General features: G+C 40.2%; 1 protein-coding gene across 1 annotated transcript in view; it reads right to left on the reverse strand.

Annotated features, from left to right (window-relative positions):
- Window positions 1-10,328, reverse strand: part of LOC138038639 (uncharacterized) — a 32,324-nt gene extending 21,996 nt beyond the window's left edge. The window contains exons 1-8 of the mRNA XM_068884625.1: window positions 10,219-10,328; window positions 9,745-9,783; window positions 7,256-7,410; window positions 5,710-5,955; window positions 4,690-4,842; window positions 3,979-4,121; window positions 1,581-1,642; window positions 446-731 (exon numbers count right to left, since the gene is read on the reverse strand). Coding sequence (XP_068740726.1) covers window positions 446-731; window positions 1,581-1,642; window positions 3,979-4,121; window positions 4,690-4,842; window positions 5,710-5,955; window positions 7,256-7,410; window positions 9,745-9,783; window positions 10,219-10,264 — 1,130 coding nt within the window. The 5' untranslated portion in view covers window positions 10,265-10,328. The remainder of the gene's footprint in view (window positions 1-445; window positions 732-1,580; window positions 1,643-3,978; window positions 4,122-4,689; window positions 4,843-5,709; window positions 5,956-7,255; window positions 7,411-9,744; window positions 9,784-10,218) is intronic.
- Window positions 10,329-17,123: the final 6,795 nt, after the last annotated feature.

The raw sequence follows: 17,123 nt of genomic DNA on the forward strand, positions 1-17,123 counted from the left end.
AACGACGCTGGTGAGTCTAATTAGCACATAAACAAAATAATACATTTTTGGCCGCCATTTATGCAGTTGCTTTATTACCCTTAAAGAACCTGTCCGGTATGGAGACAACGAACTGGTCAAATCGGGGCTTTGACATCTCCTGGGCAAACCCAGGGCATTTCAATCTCCGCCCCCGCAAATAGTTGTGAGTCTGACGGTCTTAAAGTTGTCTCGTGTAACATGGCGCAGAGGGCGATTTTTAACGCGACATTTTGTTGCGGCAAGATGTTGCAGATTCAAGAGAGGAGAGGATAATGCGAAATTCGTGCTTCGTCCCTCGAGCGCTCGAACGTCTCAACAAAAGAAATTTTCAAATCATTTAACCGGACAAAATTTCAGTTACAGAAGAATTCCGCGTAATATAAAATGTTCTGAAGTGTACAAGGCCTTTCTGGAGGGTACTTACTGGGATTTTTCACATTGTTCCTTCGTGAACAAGTCTATGTATTCCGTGGGTGGTAAACAAGTGTAGAACACGTTCCACAGTGAGTCCACAGAAGAGAGGTTTAACTTGCGGAGCGCGAAAACGAAGTCCGTGAATTTAGCAACAGTAACTGGCGTGGTTTCGTTGAGAGGAAGAGCAGTGATTAGGTCAGTAAGAAGGTTTGATAGATAAATGAGGTCCATGTCATAAACAGGCAATTCCTTGATTGGAGACACGTGTTCGTAAAGGAGGTTTGACCTTCGTCTCTCTGAAATGAAAAAGCAAAAACCGCGAATTGAGCCTACCAGTTTCAGCGCAACTAGTTGAGCTCTAATTAATATACATGAAGGTGCCGTATCAAGGAATGTATTCCCATAATATACCCAGTTCGACCATTTGCTTAACGGCCAACGGTTTGACTCAATCGTTTCAGCATCGTACTGCCGTGATCCGACCTTCGAGCAAGTGGGGCCTCAACTTTGGTGCTCAAGCCTAGCACGTGCCATTTTCGCGCAAACTTTTACCGCAAGCCTCTTTTTGCTCAGATGTTGCTGTTTACTTCGGGTTTTTTTTCCCTTTGATTTTTGAAATAATAGTTTTCAAGTCTGGAGTATTGCCATTTGCCATATGCGTTTGCTTTTATCAGGGAACTCCCCCGAACACAAGTTCTTAAATTTACGTTTTAGGTACATTACTTTTCCGTTCTCTGCAGGTATGCATAATGTTATGTTTCCGGGTTAACAACTAGTCTTGAAGACTGTTTTGCTGAAAAGCACATGGTAGCGTGCAAATGACCGCAACGTAATCCGGGCTCAGTGAGAGTCATTGTCGGTCACTCTATGTCACGCTAGAATCAACGCTTTAACACATAGTGAACAAATTCGACCTTTCACCAAAAATGCAAGTACCTACGAGGTAATTTCCATTATTTTGCTAAACTTCAAAGCCGTATATACGAGTTTATTCTTTAAAAATTGGTACGTAATTTGCATGTTAAATTATGACTTTAAGTAATGTGAAATCATAAAAGCACGCTAACTTGTTAGTTGTCAAGTTGAAAATATTAGACCACGCAAGATTGCGCCATAATCCACAAAAACATTCATCCAACTCTTACCTCCAAGTTCGTAATCAAAGAATAGTCCAGTCCACTGTGTAGACTCCAAAGTCAAATTTAGTCTGAAAAATGAAATAAATGCGTAACATTATAAGATAACTCCCCCAATGTCATAACACGCAATTCATACTACAAAAGAGTTGTAGAAATTAAAGGGCCGTGGAAAGAGCGTCAACGTTAATTGAATTTTTTCCAACGTTGTTGAACGTTTTTAGATACCGGGCCGGGTAGCATGGCAAACGATTTCAACACTTCGAACTGCAGCCGCTGTTCGATTGTTGCTATGGATACAATTTAAAGTGATCGATTAGTGCTCATGCGCATACGTAGCAATGTTGATGGCATGCTTTAATTTCATTCAGCTTTCGCTGACCGCTTTCGCTATGACAGATGGAGTTTGAATCAAAGTTCAAACGCTTTTAAACTCGTTCAGCATGATCGTCTTAACTTCGATTTAATCCGTTTGAACAATCGATTCTTAAACCACCGTCCCTTCCCCCCCCCCCCCCCCTTCCATTGACAAGTAAAATATATTCGTATTAGACAGAGTAAAATCTATTACGTCTCACTCCCAGAGGTTCGTTTCTCGAAAGTTTCGACTAAAATTTCGGGTGACATAAAACGCTAGTATCTTCAAAAGGAAAACGTTTCAAGTGATGAAAACATGTTTCAAAGATCTGTTTTTTAGAGTAAGCTGGTTTTCAGTCTCACGAATTGCTTTCGGGCCAAAATAAGTTTCGGAGCTTTTGAGAAATAGGCCCCAAGAGTCAAGGCGTTAAGTACGTAGTGCTAGAAATCCGAGGAAATCCTCCTAAGCGTTTGCGTAAAGGAAATGGCCCTCAGAAGGAAAAAGAGGAAATCTCTGACCAGGGTGGGAAATTAAATTAGTCTCAAGATCAGATTAATTTAAAGGACACTACATACATCTTATTGAATGGTTTAAACATATCATACGAGCAACGAGAAAAATGTCCGGACGTATTATATGTTCAGCCTTTCATTTCTTCACGCCATTTTTTTTAGTATTTTGGCTTCTTTCTGCTTTGACTGAGAATCGTATTGCATATTAGGCGCGTGTGCTAAAGACGAACACAACAGACGAAACCATTCAAATGTTGTTCTTTTGATTGGATAAACGAAATGTCGAGCAACAAGCGATGTTCTCGGGCTTTGCATCGTGCTGAAACAATTTCTTTTACTGCAAAATTCCCGTTCCGTCCGTATTTGCTCTGTTCTAAGCCGGTCAAACCTGGACACTACAGTGTATTACTGTCTCATATTTACGGCGCCTTCCCTTGACCAAATATGGTAAAATAGCGGAATAATGGTATAATAAAAGAATGCTTGAATTAAAAATACATGAAGTGTCGCTATAGAGCCAATCAAAAACAGTATTCCAGAAAATAATTCCTCCTCATTCCCCTTCCAGTCCATGTTGAATCCAAGTAAAGTTCATTGCAGTGAACATCACGATATTTGCAGATTCAAGAGGGAAGGAGACTAACTTGCGCAATTAAACGAGAAACATCTTTTTAAGCAAATTATGCATTTGCATCGCATAATTGCACGAAAACTGCTTGAATATCTGAAATAGTTCGTGTTCGATTTTTACTTACTTAGAATGCGTAGAAAACGATTGTCGCCAAAGCTATGATAATTATAAGGTAGCTAGGCCTCTAAAGAATAAATGGGTCAACTGCCACGCACTTTCACAAAGAAAAGCGGCTTCGCACGCCCTTAAGGACGTTCGCGCGAAAATTGTTCAACATTGATTTTTTTCTGAAACTTTTACCACTGTAAGATGATGAGTTAGTTATGTCAGAAATGTAAAAAAATGGGGGGTCACCGACTTCGTTTTGGAGAGAACATGCCCGGAAAAACACCCAAAATGTGACAAAATCGGGCTTCGTTAGCGAATAAGGCCAGTGTCTGTAAACCCAAATATATTGCAATTAAATCTTTGAAGTGAAATCTTCTCTGCCAAATATTGTTTAAGTGGACTTATTAAGTGAATTTAGTCAACTGGTGAGGTTCCTTAAAGATCAAGTTCGCATTTAGGGACCACAGTTTCACGCGCCTTGCAGCCGCAAGATGGCAGGATTTGATGTCCCGTGAGCAAAAATCTTGAAATTTTTTTAACTTCCCACATTGATTTTTTGTTCATTTTTGGACAACGTGGAGATGATTGTAAATAAAATCTGTTTCTGGAAAGAAAAATAAGGGTCACCGAACGTCCAAGACCGTTAAATCCAGGCAAAGCTATAGCAATGGCCTTTTGCCCTATCATTTCTCATTTTTATTACTTAGCGCGCGCGCTCGTGTATGACGTGGCGTGTGCATTTGCGTGCGCAGTAAGGATGCGCAGAAATAATTGGCGCGAACGTCCTTAAATGCTCACCTGATATCGGTTGTCACGCCCGCACCACCGTAGCTAAAAGGCCTCAAGAGGTGTGTTTCGTGACATTCCAGGGTCTTGATGTGGGCATACTCATCGACAATGTAACGACAAAAGCTTGCAGAGTTCAACGGACCCTGCATGGTCTGAAATAAGAGAAATTTGTTGTACATTAAGGCTGGTTTTCACAGCGACGGAAGAAGAAACACAAGCAACTTTTGAAATTGGTGCAATTTGTAATTAGTAGTAATTAACAACAAATTAGTGCGACTGGGTATCTACAATTGTAACTTGTGCTTATCGTAATGTCACTAGTTATTTAACTTGTTTTCTTCGTTTGTAATTCAGTTATGCCACCTTATTTCGTTTCTGCTTTAATTTGGGAGTTCCGTGTGTATGAAATAGGACAAGACCTGCATCACGACAGTGGAACTGGATACCAATTTACCACGGGAGTATTTTGAAGATCCACATGATATTTCGTTTGGTTTACACTTTTGGCGTGGTTGTCTACATGGACCTATCACTCAGGATTACTCTACCACAAAGAGCCTGAAAGAGCCTGCAGTATTGCCAACATTAACGTTTTCATGCGAAGAGAATAATAAACACGATGGCTCTAAACGGTATGATCCTCTTTCTGGATCTTGCTGGCAATAGGTTATCTCTCCTTTAGTGGTAATTTCTCTTTAGCAAGCAATTGAAACTCCTTACAGAGTTGACGTTATACAGTACAGGGTTCAACTTGGTGCTCGTGTAAGATCGGCTGGAGCATTGGGACAGATTCTTGGCCTTGGTTATCTCCATTCCTGATTCCTTTAAGCTAACGAGCCTGTATTCTGATTTACAGTCTCCAGACACATCGATCTGTGAAAAGAACCAGTCAAAACAACCACGTTAATTGGCTCCTTTGGAAGGAAGGGGTGAAGGTGGGGGGGTGGGGGGAGGGGGGGCAATTAACTTATGGTCTTTCATTTCTTTGTTCATTACAATGGCTGGTGTGGGCACATGCATTGTCCACAACGGATGCATGCCACGATAAGTAATGTTTCATTAAATTCAAAGAAAGACACCTAAGCTAAAGTTAAGCTTAAATTATGACTTAGAGAACTAATTAGGGTTTAGTTAGATAAAATGATGATGATGATGATGATGATGACGATGACGATACTAAGCTACTAATCAAAGCTGGTCCACACTCTTTTTGCAGGTTTGGAGCAGTTTTCAGTTTGATATAAATAAATGGTTTATATTTATGTACTACGTTTGGTAATAAGAGCAGAAATTAGGAATACATGTGAAGGATATCCCAATGGAATTATTCATTGTAAATTATCCAAATTTGAAACGAATCCAACTGCCTTAAAGGTTTTCCTGCAATACTCGTCACAAATCGTTGAAACAGACACCGTTTCTCTCGAATTTTCGGGCAAAATCCTGAAATTTCTACTTCAAATGTGCCTTCTCCCTCCCCAATGTTGAGCCACGCGGTTTTTGAGACTACTGTGATATCCAAATCGGGGAAGGGGAAACAGACACAAGTGTTTCAAGATTTTTGACGAGTGTTGTAGCTCCACAAAAATCTACTGCCAGCTAATTGCATCTGGTTGTGGTGCCATGTTCTGGGATCAGAGACCGCCGATGTAGGGGAATATGTAGCGAGATTTTTTAGCCACGTAATTCTTGAGTTTATTAATGAATCAAGAATATTGCAATATGTATGTAATTTGTTACCTCAGGGAGAACTGTGTGTTCTTTCTCTGTGAACTGAAGTTGCAAAGCACTCAAAATTCCACGTTTGACATTCGTTACATACAGTGGTTCTTCCCATGGAGTATGAATGGCCTCAAAACGGCCATTGTTTTCGGTGAAGAACAAGCTGTTATCCTCCAAGGCTTTCTTGAAGCTCTCTTGGTTGGGAGAGGCCTTGAATAACTTGTCATTTTCTGGTGAGGCCTCCATTACTTTCACATCCGAAATCTGCGTGAAAGGCCAAAATGTCATTATTCGCTAATGAATTTAAATATAATTTTAAACCAATCTTAATGTTTTGTCACGAAATGATCATCGCTCTGGAACCCTTGTGCGTGACAACAGATATTGTGTGACCTTGGTCTATCTCCATGAGTTATTTCTTTACAATTTCAAAACCTTGGACAAGAATGTTTCAAAGCTCCTGCAAACTTGCATTATCTGAGGGATGAAAAAAAAACCCATTTTTTCAGGAGTTCATTGCCTATGTCACGGCACGCTGTGTGAAGGCTGTGTCACACAAAACTATTACTACACCTGATCATGACTTCTCAAATGCGATTTGGCTCGAGAAAAGTGATCACTCTCAATCCAAAGGATATTTATTAAATTACTTAAGGTTTAGGATTGGCTGAAAAGGTTTAATTTCGTGGCAAATCGACCCAGAGTTAGCAGAGGGGATAGATTCCCCTCGAATAACTCTGATCAACTTAAAAGTGACACGATCGGAGAAGTTTGGACAACGGGAACAACCAGGTTTTCTCTCGAGAATAATTCAAAGTTAGTTGAAAGCCCCTCAATGCTTTAAAATGCTCTTTCTTTCTCCAGAAAGGGTTCAACGGATAATGGACCGGGTAAAAGACCATGTTATAGTTGTGTGCTTAATTACTTGGCCAATGAAAGTGAGGCTAGAGCGTGTTTTGATAGAAACCTCACAGCTTTTCTTATGCAAATTCCTACTTATTAGCATGAGAACAACATCATCAGCAAAAGGAAAGCAGTGCGGTTTCTATCAAAGAAAGGTCAACTCCAGCCTCACTTTCATTCAAAGGCCAGGTCACTGAGCACACAACTGTAATATGGCCTACTCCCTTCTTTTTCTCTTCCTATTGAACCCCAGAGGGGGGGGGGGGGGGGGGTACTCCCTTATAAGGGCTTAATGGGGACGTGCGGCCAGCCAGGGCATGTTTTTCGGGATTTTTGTCTTGAACAGGGTATCGAATTTATCATTTTTTGTCTTAGTCAGGGTATCGATTTATCAATTTTTGTCTTAAACTGGGTTAAATGTCTTAAACAGGGTATCAAAAATCGGAATTCTGTCTTAAAATGGGTAGGAAAATCAGCGATATTTGTCTTAAACAGGGTCAGGGTATGAGGGACCGCGCCGCACCTCCCCACCCAGGGATATATCGAGTACCCAACTCCCCCCCCCCCCCTCCCTCCCCCCTCCCGGGCTATTGAACCCCGAATAGTCTTGCAGATGAATCCTCCCATTCATCGTAAAAAACAGCCATACAAACATACAAACCCTGAGGATATTCCTGCAATCCCCTAGACCTTCGATGGAACATTTGGCTTCGATTCGATGTCCTGTTTTCTCACTTGAAGTTCCTGTCACGCTAGTCAGGCTGGTGGCAACATAGCGATACGTATACTTCGTGTTCGGGAGAAACCGAGTCTTGCCTAAGGCGAAAGAGAACGAACATTGTTTAATTAAGGTGCTTTCCATGTAACAGTTATACGGATTTGAAATTTTGGAAGTTCCATTGCCAACGCGTTCGTGTAAGATTCCCGCCACTCATGGACATCCGCTGGAGAGGTCATTATCAAAAATGGTGTGGCATCGTGTAAAAGGGCCTTTTTTACCCAGCGAGTACGCTGAATCAACATGTCACTCACAGGCCGACAATATCATGCATACAGGGCACTAGCCACAAAAAAATTATGACTGAGGCAATGTCCATGGTTAAATTCTCTCCGTAGGTATTTTATAGGTGTCCATGATGAATACATTTTGAAGACAACACTGGAATCACGTTATATTTTAAAGAATCCCGAATAAATTCCTGAGGCAAGTGCCTCGGTCAGTGCCTCATACTCGCTACGGCCCTGAAATAAATAACGATTGTTTATTGATCAAGGCAAGCGCGCAAATGGGAAGGGAGGGGAGCCCTAAACGAAATAGTAGCCACTCCCAATCCTATTTTTCACTTTTCAATATTGTTTTTTTCCTTTATTTTAAAAAAATTATTTTTAGATCAAACTTCTCTCTCATTCCCTCTTTTTAGGGGTTGCTTTGGAGGGAACGTGCGATGAACTATAAATGTCTGATAGAAGGAAAGTTGGAGCTATCCGGGAAAGATCCACTTCTCTTAATTAAATACTAAAACAACGGCAGCAAAGGAGCTAAAACATTAACGTGATGACCGATTCGCGAAGGAAACTAGCTGAATAGAAACCTTTACAGTTACAGGATTTGACTAAGAAAACCAGTTTGTAGTGCAAAAATGCACGCACAATTTCATTATGTCTTCTAATTGGACATTTTTTAACAGATCCCATATTGTGCAAATTAGATTCGTGATCGTTGCCACAACAGCTGTTTGTTATCAGAACTCGTTTATCACGAGGCTGTCATGAAAACGAAAAGCTGATATTGACCTTAATACAAGGGCCGGATATAGACACTCATCAATAGTACCGATATAAACATATTTAACACGTAGGGTAAAGATCTTGGCGTACGAAAGTCAGTGCGCATGCGCATTTTTCAAACAACACCCCTCCTCCAGACACACCCCCTTTAACACTTTCCTCGTGACTGAGAATCCGCTCGTTCCATTGTTTTTGTCCTCCAATATAATCGCAGTCTTCACAAGATAAGAGCCTCTCTATTTTTCGAAGGAATCAAGAAAAATTTAAAAAAGGCCCTTTTAAAGCAAAAGCAGTTAAATAATCTCTCTGTCATAAAAGGAAAAGTTTAGATATATTTTCTTGCTTCCATTTGCGAGATCATTTTCAAGTAAACGAAGAACACAAATCGTGGACTATTCTACATTCCGTATTGCTTTTTAATCCCAAGGAATATTTAGCAGGACATTAACCAATCCTCGACACTGTCACACATCGATTAAAAACGCCATTAAAATGCATCGCAGTTTCATGTTTTTTATCTACGCCTGTATATTATTATGTTATTATTAAGGGATACTTCAACGTCACCGGAAATCTCCATTAACAGGAAAAGATGATACTTAACACAGGAAACGTGTCACAAGAGGAATGAACAGGCACTTTTTTAGCACGTCCGCGTGGCTAATCCATTCCAATCACGTGCTCCAGCCCAAAATCGATGTTGGAGGTCAGGTCTCCAAACCAGAAGAACCCGGGAATTTGTCCAAACAATTTACCGACCTGCGTCGAAGCGCACATATAAAACTCTACCACAAATTTGAAGTCTGCTTGGTTCAAATATTCACCCCGGCGCTCCACATTTGGAATCTTATCTGTCTTAACTCTGTGACTCAATTCCGATTTTGTGGAACAAAAGGTCACAATATTAGAGGGTATTTTGAGAGGTATTTTAAGAATAGCTTTTTGGGGAACAAAGGAACACTAATTGTTCGGATAGCCGCAATTGTAAGACCACATAGTTACTTAAACGTTTTGAACACGCAAAGAGGTAAAGTTCTGCCTTGGTTAACGAAATTCTTTTCAAGAAAGCCAAGAAAATGTGCTCTCGGATAATCTTTAGTTACTTAAACGTTTTGAACACGCAAAGAGGTAAAGTTCTGCCTTGGTTAACGAAATTCTTTTCAAGAAAGCCAAGAAAATGTGCTCTCGGATAATCTTCAGAATTTATTTTAACTGACATGCAGGTTCCAAAATAGAAGTACAAAAAGAAGCTTCGAACAACGAGGGCATGAAAAAAGAAACCGCTCTCGCCCGATTTGCTGGTAAAAGACTGAGAGGCCATCATGCAAAAGATCAGATATCTTGGCAAAGTACGTTTGATACCTGGGTCGCAGATCTCCTCGGAAGTCCTCTCAACGGGAACTGAAAGAAAAAAAAAGACTGTTGTTTAACGCTTTGAGTAAAATAGTAACAAAGCAAACAAGGAAACTCAAAACCCCGAAAACAGAAGCGAAAAGCATAAAAAACGGGAACATTGACGTTGTATTGGTATTTTCGATGGCCAAATGAATCAACTCCCTTTTCTTTCACAGCTCCCTACGATCCCTAGTATGCACGCCACTTAATTTTTACAGAACACACGGAGTTGGCCTTTTCTATATAAGTTAGGTCGGCATTCATGATTGAAAACGAAAAGAGGACGACTTAACTTCGGCGCTGATGACGGAGATTCCGTTGACCTGTGCTATCATTATTATTATTATTATTATTATTTTCAAAAGGTTAATAAAGAAAATTAAGTTATTCAAGGTTAGACTTCTCCAAATTTGCAAATTGGAAACAAGAAGACTTCCTTACCAGCCAATACGCCTCCAAAGAACAAGCAGGTTATGAATAGCTTCATTTTGCTTAGTGCCACCTCAAGACTACAGCTTCTGTGAGGAGCTACTGAGCATAGCACTGCAAAGCCGGACTTTTTATAATGACAGGAGCCGGAGGAAAAACAATACCTTGGTGTAACAAAATATCATGATAGCTAATCTAAGATAACAGATCAGCAGGAAACCTGAGTGCACACCGCATACTCTAACCTTGGGGGAGAACAAGCATCAAAAATCATATCTTTGAAACTCTCGATCAGGGCGCATTTCTGTATTCTGTATTTTAGGACATTTATTTCGTTTTCTTGTCGTTATTGACCCAAACTCCGTACCCGTGACTTAAGTGAGAGTTGACATTCGAGAACACAACTTATTAATTGATTTCCATTGTTCAGCTTTGTTTTCAATTTGAAAAAGGGATAATTGATCTTGATTGGAAAACGTGCGGTAAATAATTTGAAAACCCTATCTAGGATAATTGAACAGCAACGAATAAAAGTAAAAACGATTTATTTTTTCTCAAAACCTACTCTAGTTCATAACTGTGACCTCTGACTATTCTTTCATCACGCCAAGAAGTTCTTTTGGACTGGAATAGATCGGAATGAAAGAATTACTCATCTTAGAAACAAATACAGTACACAGTTTTTAATTCAGGTTACAATATATTCGATTTAATAAACTTTAAAAAGCATTTTTGATTGCTTTGAATTTCTTTCTTGTAGTCTGTGGAAAGAGACAGAAAAACAAACAGTATGTAAACGAATTAAAGCAAGTCAAATAATTTTGCGCCAGTAAGGATGAAAGGAGCTTTTCAAGCTCCGTTATCAGGCTAAAGTTCAAATAAACCCACGCATTATCACGGAAAATTCACGTGTAACGAGGTCTGGCATTCTGTAGCAGCACTGATACACAACGACATAAAGAAGCGATGTTGTGCAACAACGCCGGTAATTGCATATTCTACCCTGCAGCCTCCTGGGTAACAGCTGTCCAACAACATCTTATATATCCAGTAGAACTTCCAGGGGTTGCTTCCTTCCCACCAAAACCATTAACATCAACTTGTGCTCTTTTGAGCTCCGGAGATCTTTGTTAAGGCAAAAAGACGAAATAAAGATTCAGCCTCACTTACAAGGGGTGTCTACAAACCGAAGACCGTAGACACCCCACTTACAAGGCAGTCCTTGAGGAATCTAATATCTGCGACCTTGAACCATTAATTATAAGGTAAAACAAAATGTTGATAAACGGAAAAAGAAGATAGAGAGAGAGCGCGTGGAAAAGGAGGGAGGCCTTATCAGTTTCAGGTGAAACCTAAAAATCCAATGCTAAGATCAATGTGGACAGACAGTCTGAGTATGTTTATGATGAGAAACTAGCAATTTAGCCTCCGCTTTCCTCCATGATACCTGAACACAATCTACAGCAACTACACGCCACCCATATGCAAATAAATGGCCGGGTATTCTACAGTTCAGCTAAGTTAAATTTCAACTTTTGCCGGCGTTGCGAAGAGATGCTAGCTTTCAAGACTTCAGAAAAATTTTTTCACAAACTGCGTTCAAGAATGCGACCATAACGAGAAATTTGACAACATCAATCAACTATTTGACAGATTTGGAGAAACGTTACGGAGGCCAGGAGTTTTTGACAAAAAAGTAATCATACCATTGTTCAGGAGTGGAACTCAAAGTTCGTAGTTTGCTAGGCATTCCACAGTCCGGTCCTACAAGTAGGGCCTATACTATGCCAAAGAAAGCAAGGGCATCTTACAATTGATTACTTAATTGATGACCTGCTGTAGCCCAGAAATGAGTGTGGTGACGACAGTGAACAGGAATTACACGGAACTCACTTCTTTTTTCATGTAAACCGCGTAGAAGTGATGTGAAAAAGTCACAAAGGTGAACAAGTTTTTGTCAGCCCAAAATATTTTGTTGACAGTGTAACGGTTCACAAGTTGCTGATAACACGAGAGTACCGGAAATGACGCATTTTAATTGAAGACAAGAAAACGAAATCTAACTTTGGTTCAGTATATTCATTTTTGCTAAACAATTCTTATGTAAGGTAGTTTTCTTACAGGAGATACATTTGGGAAACATTTTGGAGGATATTTACTTCCCTTAGTCTTCTAACAGAAAAAAAAAACATTTTCATTTTCTAATCGACATTGCACCCCCGTGGCTTCCGTTTATAATTAACTTTGTCATGACGAGGATACGGATCAAATCGATAGTCACCAAAAGCTGCATTAAACGCGTCTTTTAGTGTGTACTGCTATGATTCGTCAAAAGGAAAATAGGAGAAAACCATGCAGGGAACACATGCCTGAATACATTCGAGCGACCCCCGCGGACAATCTCCCTGAGGTTATTGTTGAGTGTGGTGGGGTGGGGTGACAAGCGTGTCGCAGGCGACCATGTCTCTTCTCACCAAAACAGAAGCTGATTTGTTTATTTATTAGTTGCAGATTGACCAGTCTAAATTCCTTCTTCTTAGTTTCTCGAGAGAATGCTATGTACTCCAAAAAGGGTGAATTTTTACACTGCTTATTAATGCTAGCGTTATCTCAGTATATTCGAGTGTTGCATCCGTAATTACACATAACAAGAGAATTTTATTCCATAAAGCTCATTTGATCAAATCTATACGCTTTATTTTCACTTGTGAAAAAAGCCTATACAGCCAATCAGACGGCTGTTTCACGTGTGAAAGTGTAACCAATCAACGATAGCGTAAAGGCCTTTCCAAGCCAATCACTCGTGCATCTCGTGCAAATAGGACTTTGTTATGGAATTAAATTAAATTTGCATTTGGTTCTATTGTTAGTGAGTTTTTATTTCTACTTTGCGTTCAGAGAACTATTTCAATGAAAATTCTCGTCTTACGTGTAATAAACAGCTCACGACATAGAACTTCCTTTGTACGGGGATGTATGCACTTGTTGTTTGTGTCAAAAACCCTCTCTCGCTCGTACCTCGCTCGTACCTCGCTCGTCCGGGGTTTTTGACACAAACAACTGGTGAATAAAAGCCCGTACGCTGCACTTTCTATGACGTAAACTATATTTAGGAGGCGATTGCAAAAGCACTGCCACTTTAAGTGTAAACATTTAATACATTGGGGATAATAAACTCCAAAATTTAATATTTACAGGCACCTGGAGAACGTATTTCCCAACTTTAGACGGGAGCACCCAACGAGCTATTTTGTTTTTCAAAGTTCATCAAAATATATCATGGCCATAAAATAAACCAAAAATTGCCCTTTTGGGAGAAATTTCTCTACCTGCTGGGAACTTTTTGTTTGTTGCGTACTCCCAGCAGGGCAGGTTTGCCAGCAGGGCCGGGCGGAAGCTTCCCAGCCAGCAAGCAAATAGGTGTGGCCGAAAAGGCGTCAGTTCACTTAGGGGAGGGGGGGAGGAGAAAATATAAAGGGTACATTGACTCCTCCCAGGAGAGGAGCGACGGCGAGGAGACTGACAACAATTTGCCAGCACAACAATAACCCTTTTCCAAGCAACTTCCCAATACTTCTTTTCCAGCCAGCAGGTACACCCCCTGCGGAACACTGTCGTACGTTGGGTGGCCCTGTTTTGAGCTGACGAGCTATACTCATACCAAACCTCCACGGGTATTAAGGGATTTTTTTGGGGGGGGAGAGGGGAGGGGGGATAAGGAGTTGAACAACTTTAAATAACATCAACATGGGAGTCGGTTACCTTTTGTAAATTAATGTGTCCTCACAAGCAAGAGAAATGTTTTATATCTCAATCATCCTCTGTAGTCTTTGTACGTCCGGTAGGGGTTGGAGGTCAATGAACCATCCAATTATTCAGTTATTTGAAAAGACTTGAGGTTTCTGTTCCTAAATAGTTTACTAGAAACTGAGTCAAGCACTTCAGAGTTCAGTACATTCTGTTCATTCATCTGGTAGGAAATTGAGTTAAGAAAAAGAAACAACGAAATAGCTTTGTTTGCTCACGCCTGACATATGGTCTATTTTAAGGAGCCGGAAGCGTGCACAAACCCCCCAAACGTGACCACATTTATACAATTGATCCTCTTACTTAAATTCCACGTAATCCTATAATCATGATTGGTTTGTCTTATATAACAAAGATAACGAAAATCTTAACCTCTTCAAAGCGTTAGAAAAACAAATGACGATCATGCAAGAGAAAATCTTTTCAAAAAGGGACATTTCGTGTATTTCATTCCTACCTAAGAACCGGTAAGGAAGTAACGGAATAAGTTCCATGTTAAAGGATAGAACACGAAATAGAAGCAACCGTTTCCCGCCCTCTTCATCAAGGTTGAGGAAGATTCCTTGATACGATTGTGGCCTAATTAAAGGTGCATTTCTTTAATATTTGGATTTCCTTCTGTTTTTTTTTTTTTGTTTGTTTGTTGCACAAACTTCCACGAAAACCAGTTTTACAAACCTGTTGTTGTTTGTAGTCGAACATGATGGTAAACGTTACTTGCGTCTACTTTTGCTTCGTCGGAAAAGCCAACTTGAAAAATCGAGGCTCTGCAATAGATACCTCGGTTTCCGACCTTATTCGAGTGGATCATCCCTGAATGAGGCCTCTAAAAAATATATACTGTAGATGTTTGTCATGCACCCTTGAAAACAAGGTCTAAACAAGTTTTGGCAAGTTTGTTACACTTGATATTTGAAGAAATATCAAATTAACATGAAATCGGCAATTCGTCATTGGAAGCCACTGATTCACTGATTCATCATAAACATTTTATCTAGTAGGTCAACTCTGCCCTGTATAACACAATATTTACACATCTACTTTAATACAACATGCTTATTACCTCGACGCGAATGATGTACCACCTCCGTCGATGATGACGTCTTCTAGCTATAGTCGACCTTTGCATCGAATCTTGGAGAAGATTGCTATCGGTGTTGCCATTCTGTTTCTGCCTTCATCGCACGCAATATTAAAATTTTGACGAATTCAACTAAACTCAAAGCTTGAGTAACAAATAATATTTCCATAAATGAAAACAAGTGTAGATTCACACTCGGGTTTGATTCATGCATGAAATAAACTGCTCCTTGCAGCCCTATCTCCCACATAATGCTTGTCGTGAGCCCTCCTCTAGTTTTCTCTGTTGCGCAAAACCCTTAATTCTTTCAAACAGAAAATTTCGATGAAATTCCCGAAACAATAAATTTATCTCGCTCACAGGGAAGAAAATAATGCAAATATTTTAAGTGGAAAATGGCACAAATCAGAACAAAGACTAGGTTGCCAAATCAACTTACACCTGCTCACACGCTTCAAAATAATCGAAGTTTGAGCCGGTCCAAAGAATTCACAGAGACAGTATTTCCATCTATTCTATGATAGGCAAAATTCCTGACTTGACGTGGCGAGTTTGTTCAGCAATACGAGTGCCTATTGAAAAAGGTAAGTTCTCCTTTATTATTTGTCGCGGCTTTACGACGCTTCACTAGGCATCAGGATATCAAAAAGTAATTGTCTAAAGTAAGCGAAGCTCATTTGAAAGTTCGATAGATTACAGCGGTAAATAAACGCTTCCAGCCCTTAATTAATGTCGATATCTGAAATACTTAGCACAGACTGAGAAAATGATACTCACTGTTTCAATTTAAAGCAACTAGTACACTGACCCCGCGGACGTCAAGAATAACATTCGAAGTTAATATATTCTTTCTTCAAGGCTTTGATTCATGTTATTTCCTACAGAGAAACCACAACAAATGATTCTTTGAATTTGTCGCTATTGACTGAAACGTGTTGTATCAAGCCAAATACCAACTTCCGACTCCAGCACACTTTCGAATGAAGCTCCCACCGCTTCAAGGCGGGGAAAATAACTTGAACACTCAAATTTGCTGAAAACGTTTCGGCAAAGAACGCATTTGTTTCAGAACAAAGGGAATTTCAGAATCGCTTGTTTTCGCCTTTAAAATTCCCGGGTGCCGCCATCTTGAATAATTATGAGGAGTATGGTCGCTAAGCTGTTATTGTACCCAGGTTCTTTGGGTCCAAACAACAGGGCTCCTTATGAAGGGATCAAGATTGGCTATGCAGATGAGTTTGGGATTAGGAATGAAAACAGAGCCGGTAAAATCTCCCTAGAGTTGGATGATAACAGCCCTTTTCACGGTTAGTTTTTCTCATTTGCATTACAATGTAATCTAACGTGAATGCGAGGCAATTTCGGGTTAAAACTACAAAATCGCCTGAAATTGCCTCACATACATGCTAGATTATATTGTAATGCAAACGAGAAAACCTAACCGTGAAAAGGGCTATTCACTAGCTGGCTTTGCAAGTTTGGTGCAAAACGTACTACCGTCTGGATAAATTCACAACACCTGTAAGGGCCGATTTACACGGTACGATTTTTGTCGCAAGCGACAAGCTCACGAAAGGCCTACGACATGACTTACGATTGTCGCAGCGTTTTAAAACATGTTTTAAAACGCTACAACATTTTTTTCTGACGTACACAACAATCGTAAATCATGTCGTGGGCCTGACGTAAGCCGTTGTCGCATGCGACAAAAATCGTACCTTGTAAATCGGCCCTAACAAAGTTCCTCAATGCGATTAAGGACGACAGGAGTCACTTGCGAGACCCCGGGGAAAAAAAGAAATGCTGGATTTAGGAATGAGGGAGACTGTGAAGAGGCCTCGGCAAGGTGGAGACGATGCCATATTAGAAACGAGCTGGTCATGGTTTCTAGGCACTGATTTCGCAATGAATCTTGACCTCCCAAATTAACTCAAACGGTTATAAAGTGATTTTGAGGCCCACTTAGAATGTGGCCAGTATAAATTACGGAGTTTTAATTTTCGCAAAATGAGTGATTAGGTATTGAGGT

Source organism: Montipora capricornis, chromosome 2, assembly GCF_036669925.1.
Source record: "Montipora capricornis isolate CH-2021 chromosome 2, ASM3666992v2, whole genome shotgun sequence".
Lineage (NCBI taxonomy): Eukaryota > Metazoa > Cnidaria > Anthozoa > Scleractinia > Acroporidae > Montipora > Montipora capricornis.